The 5,257-nt window shown below is 31.4% G+C and overlaps 1 protein-coding gene across 1 annotated transcript; it reads right to left on the minus strand.

Annotated features, from left to right (window-relative positions):
• Nucleotides 1-938: 938 nt before the first annotated feature.
• LOC107625526 (large ribosomal subunit protein uL13w) lies at nucleotides 939-3,913 on the minus strand. The gene is made up of 4 exons (XM_016328172.3): nucleotides 3,403-3,913; nucleotides 1,924-2,040; nucleotides 1,692-1,779; nucleotides 939-1,235 (listed from the first exon to the last, which is right to left on the minus strand). Exons 1-4 carry the CDS (start codon nucleotides 3,672-3,674, stop codon nucleotides 1,092-1,094), a joined length of 621 nt encoding a protein of 206 aa, XP_016183658.1. The 5' UTR covers nucleotides 3,675-3,913; the 3' UTR covers nucleotides 939-1,091.
• Between the last annotated feature and the right edge of the window lie 1,344 nt (nucleotides 3,914-5,257).

Genomic DNA, 5,257 nt, shown 5'->3' on the forward strand with positions numbered 1-5,257 from the left:
ATGTCATCAATTGATCAACAGCAAACTTTTATTTCAGGCATTATTGAGGGAAAAAAATGATGAATGAAAATGAAACTTCACCCTAAAATAACACGAGATAAAACCTATTTTTAGTATATTAAGGAGTAAATGTTCTTAAGGATAAAATAATGTATAAAAAAAATAAGGGAGGGTATATGCAAAACTAGATTTGGCTGTGAGAAACAAAAAGTATGTCATTCTTGTTTTTGGATGCAAAATATTCTCATCCGTCTCTAGTTTTTTTTATTTGCACTTGGATTTCGATCTGAAATGTCATGGATATTAGACATCGTAGTAACTTTACGTTGTTATTTTCTGTTGGTGAAATTAATGTTTTTCTTCATTGGAAATTAATAATTGAAAAGATAATTTTTAGACGAATGTTGCGACGGATGTGTACTATTTGAACTGTTATTACCCACTTAACGCAACCAAATTCCATGCCCAGACATTTAAAAGTTTCTTTTTAAAAAAATGGACAATTTGGCGAGGGCATTTCCATCTAATACGAAGAGCCAATGAGCTAATTAATATTAATTAACAAAACTAGTCCAACAGAAAATACCCCAACTCAATTTGACTCCAAATGAACAAAACTAATCCAAAGGCAATACCCTAAATCATCTGTCCTCCTTTCCCTTCCGCCATAACCAACCCCATCCGACATACACATCAAAATTGTGCATCCTACAAGTGCGATCAACTACTTTTCATAGCAAAAATTTTCACTTTTACCATTTTATGATAAATTTACTATTGTCCCTCATATCTACCTTGTGCAATGGACATTCAATGTTTCACACCAAATTCAAACTAATATTGATAGTAGCCAATCAAAAATGGTCTAAAGGGAATTGATAATGATATGTAGCATTCTTGAAGGCGTGTGTACCATATAACCCAGTACGAAACGAAGATTCTACAAAAGCAAAAATAAATAGCTTCCAAGATTATCATATCATATTCCAGGGTTCAACGACAAAATCAACAGCCAACAAAATTGAAAAAGGTAGTTCAATTAGGTATACCTCAGAAAAAGAAAAATAATCAAAACACTAGAATAAGACTACTCAGTACTTGACTGGAGAAAGGATATCAAGTTGGGACCCAAGCTTCTCCTCAGCAACCTTCTCAGCTTTCACCCTCAATTTGTTGAGCTGCTTCTTTCTCTCGTACAACAAATGTGCCTTCTCCTTTCTCTTCTTCTCCAGCTCCTGTGATTGATAAGATGCAAACATAATTCTTTCCCTTTTTGAAAGCAAAAGATTAAAGCAAATAGAACATTCTTCCATTCAATTTTATTTGTCAGTCACTACTTAAAACATAACTGAATAAATATATCTGGATAAAATTCTATCTATCTAGTTACATTGATTTATGTATCAAAGTGTTGATGTCGGTTACAAATCAAAAGGAAATGGGAATAACAAATTTCAAACAAATAATTTCCATTCACGTTTGAGCTGAACAAAAAATGTACATAACAAGGCAGAACATTTTTCTTGATTACACATTCCAAAACTATTGAAAACTCATTGCAATAAACATAAATGACGAATAAAAATAGCAAATCTTGGGGAAATTGAAGTACATCAATTTCTAGGGAAATGGACAAATAAAATATGAGAACAAGCATAAAGGAAGCAGATGCTCAGAAAGCAATGACTTACAGTGATGGTATCGTAGTAGTTCCATCCAACCTCAGATGACAATCTACCAAGCAAGCAGAATTTGTGTCCCTTCTGAAGCCTCAGAACCCTGATTCCATTTATTAGTTTAATCATCAGTATTCATAACAGGAAGGATAAATAATTAAGAAAATTATGAGTAATACTTACTGAACTGTAAATTCTAATTCATTATTAATTTATTATCAAAACTACAAAAAAGTATAGAACTTACTTCAGAGCATCAGGGATGACCATCCTCTTTGTCTTGTCATAGGGAGGAGGGATTCCCTCAAAAACCTTCAAACGAGCAAGTGCAGCTTCCCCACGCTTTGTCTTGTGTGGTATCATACTACAAAACAGAAATTTCACCATCTCAGAAACTTTTCTCACGAGTAAAATAGATTATAGATTCTTCTTTGATAACATAATAATTGAGTTACTTCCCAAGAAATTTTCAGCAGGTCATGATTTGAAAAAAACATATATATTAAAAAATGCATATCATAAAGATACATAAGCTAACAACAGACATTTTATACAAAACTAACCATGACCACAAGACACTACCGAATCTACCAGATGCTCTCATCAAATAACCAACCATAACAACTACCTCCCAATGACACAATATACAAGCTCAAATACTACCGCTTCAAAACCAGGTTTCTTTCTGACATTATTAAAACTTTTACTTTTCGAGGGTGGCTTATGAAAGCTGTCTTTTAAAAGATAGCATTTTAAAAGCTGCAGCACTTGCATTTGGTAAAATCAAATTAAAAATGACTTTTAATAACACAAACAACACAATTATATTTGGTAAAACAGCTTTTAAAAATTAAAAAGATTATAATAAACATATTTATAACGAAAAAATAATTTCTTTTTTCAAATTATTTAAAATTTAACATAATATTTTAAGATAAAAAATTCATAATAAACATAAACATAATAAATAAACTCTTTATTTTTTGACTTTAAAATTTTATATAAGTATCATAAAAATTTATTTTATCCTAATATGTGATAAAGATGTATTTGTATTGAAATTTATGAAGATTAGGTTGAAAAATAAAAAATACATGAAGATTGTGTTAGAATTTGTGAAAGTTGGGATGAGAAGTTAGAAATTTACGAGGATTCCAATGGCAATATAATGGCAGAAAATATGTGAGTGAAAATAAATAAAATTTTGTAAGCCGTAAAGCACCCCTAACTTTTAAAAGCCCGGAAGCACAAGTCCAACACAAAATGAGGTGCTTGTGCTTTACCAAACCAAGCCTTAACCAGTATACTTCTACAGCTTTTTTTGACAAGCAAAGATTTTGTTTAGCAAAATAAAGAATTAAAAATTGAGAAACTAAATAGATCATCTACACACTACCAAACAACCAAACCAAGAGCAATCTCTGTATATAAATAGGCATAAAAGAAAACTCTTCAACGTCAAACCACTTTCCTTCAACAGATTCCGTTAGTCCAAATGCAACAAAATAATCTAAGAGAAGAGTATAATCATCCACGGATCATTCATTCAAACAATAAAAACCGAAAATCAAATGCCAAATAGTGCCAACAAAAATGCATTCTTCCCTTCAAGTTATATAACTTCATTCCATAAACTCACTCGATTTAAAAACCTTCAAACAAAAGGTAATTATAAACAAAAACTGCCAAAACATTTGAGGTGAAACTAGGAAAATGACGAGTTTACCCTCGAACGGTGCGCCAGAAGATCTTGGAAGGAGCACGGAAATGGATGGGACCATGAGAGGGCTTAGTGTTCATCCTCTTACGGAGGAACCTCATGTACTTCATTTTCTGTCTCACGAGCCCACCGGAAATGCAGATCTCCTCGCACCTAACCACCACAACCTTCTGACCGTTCAGAAGCTCCTTCGCCACTATTGATGCCAGACGACCAAGCATGTGGTGCCTTGCATCCACCACCACCCGTGATGCGCATATCCCTGAACCCGACACCATTGTGGCCTTCTTCTTCTTCTACCTTCTTTCTCTTGAATGCTGGGATGCGAGAGAAGAAACCCTAATTCCTGAAAGGCTTTTTATTTTGCTGCAGCTGTGGAGTAAAATATATATGAGTGAAGGGGAGAGGGGGAAACGAGGAACTAGGGTTTTAGGCTTTTTTTTTAGTTTGGGTGGGGATTGTGTGTGTGAGTATGTTGGGCTTTTTTGTTTTATTTTCTTTACTGGCAGCAAGCAATAAAGCCCTGCTCGATTAAAAAAAATCAATTTTAGATAGGGCTGCACACGGATCGGATCGGATCGGATACGATATCCGCATTTTTTTAGGCCGGATCCGATCCGATCCGATCCGCATATTTGCGGATCGGATCGGATCGGATATTGGGTATATCCGCATAATTAAAAAAAAACTATTTTAAGATTCTATTTGACTATTTTTACAAAAAAAATCCAAAAAATTCATTTTTTTATCTGTTTAAGTCTATTTACTCCTAAAATATTATTAATAATAGTTCTTTTGAATAACAAAAACAAAATAATAACACAAGATTTAAGTTTAATTATTCTAAGTTGAAGTACAACATAAAAAATTAAAAATAAAATATCATAAAATTCATAAATAACACACTAAAATTCATATCACATTAGGGTTTATTTTCTTAAACTATGCTATTTATATGTGATGTGCGGATATGCGGATTTGCGGATCGGATCCACGGATATCACTGCCAAATCCGCAATCCGATCCGACCATAGTGCGGATCCGATCCGATCCGATCCGATGGCTCTGCGGATCGGATAATATCCGCAAAATTCGGATCGGATGCGGATAATTACCGCGGATATTATCCGATCCATGTGCAGCCCTAATTTTAGAAGGGATATGACCATTTTTAAAGGATGCTAATTTCGTGAGGAATTCTAAATCAGTTTTTAAAGAATTGTTAAATATATTAGTCTTTGACTATGTTTGCGTATTAGACACACATTTCAAATATAATATTTACTGATATTCGTTCGATATACGTATTTTTTTGTTTAATTGTGTATTAATAAAAAATAAAAAAAATTTTTAGACATATTTAAATACACTAAAATATTATCACGTATTAGCATGTACATCATTATTCTTAATATGTATTTTTGAAATAAATAGAAATAGTATATATTATTAAATTATTAAAATAAAAATATTTTAAATATTTTATATGATTAAAAAAATATATTAATAATAATTGAAAATAATTTATATTTTAATACAATAAAATATCAAAATATTATTATAATTTATCTAAAAAATATTTTATGTTTTATTATATGTCGTGTCTTGTGTTGCATGTGGTATCGTATTCTATGTGTGTTCATGTCGGTATTCATGTATCATAGATCTTTGACAAATTATAATTATTAAATTAATTTTTAAAATTCATTCTCTCCACATCAAATTGTTTATATTGATGAAAAGATTGATTTATGAATATTACAAATTTTTAGAGATTATTATATTAAATAACAATAAAGATAAATTTGACGTGAAAATTAATTTGTCTAAAAACATATAAGATTAAAGATTAGTTTGATAA

The sequence above is a fragment of the Arachis ipaensis genome, chromosome B2 (genome assembly GCF_059453495.1).
Source record: "Arachis ipaensis isolate K30076 ecotype BB chromosome B2, ASM5945349v1, whole genome shotgun sequence".
NCBI classification, from domain to species: Eukaryota; Viridiplantae; Streptophyta; class Magnoliopsida; order Fabales; family Fabaceae; genus Arachis; species Arachis ipaensis.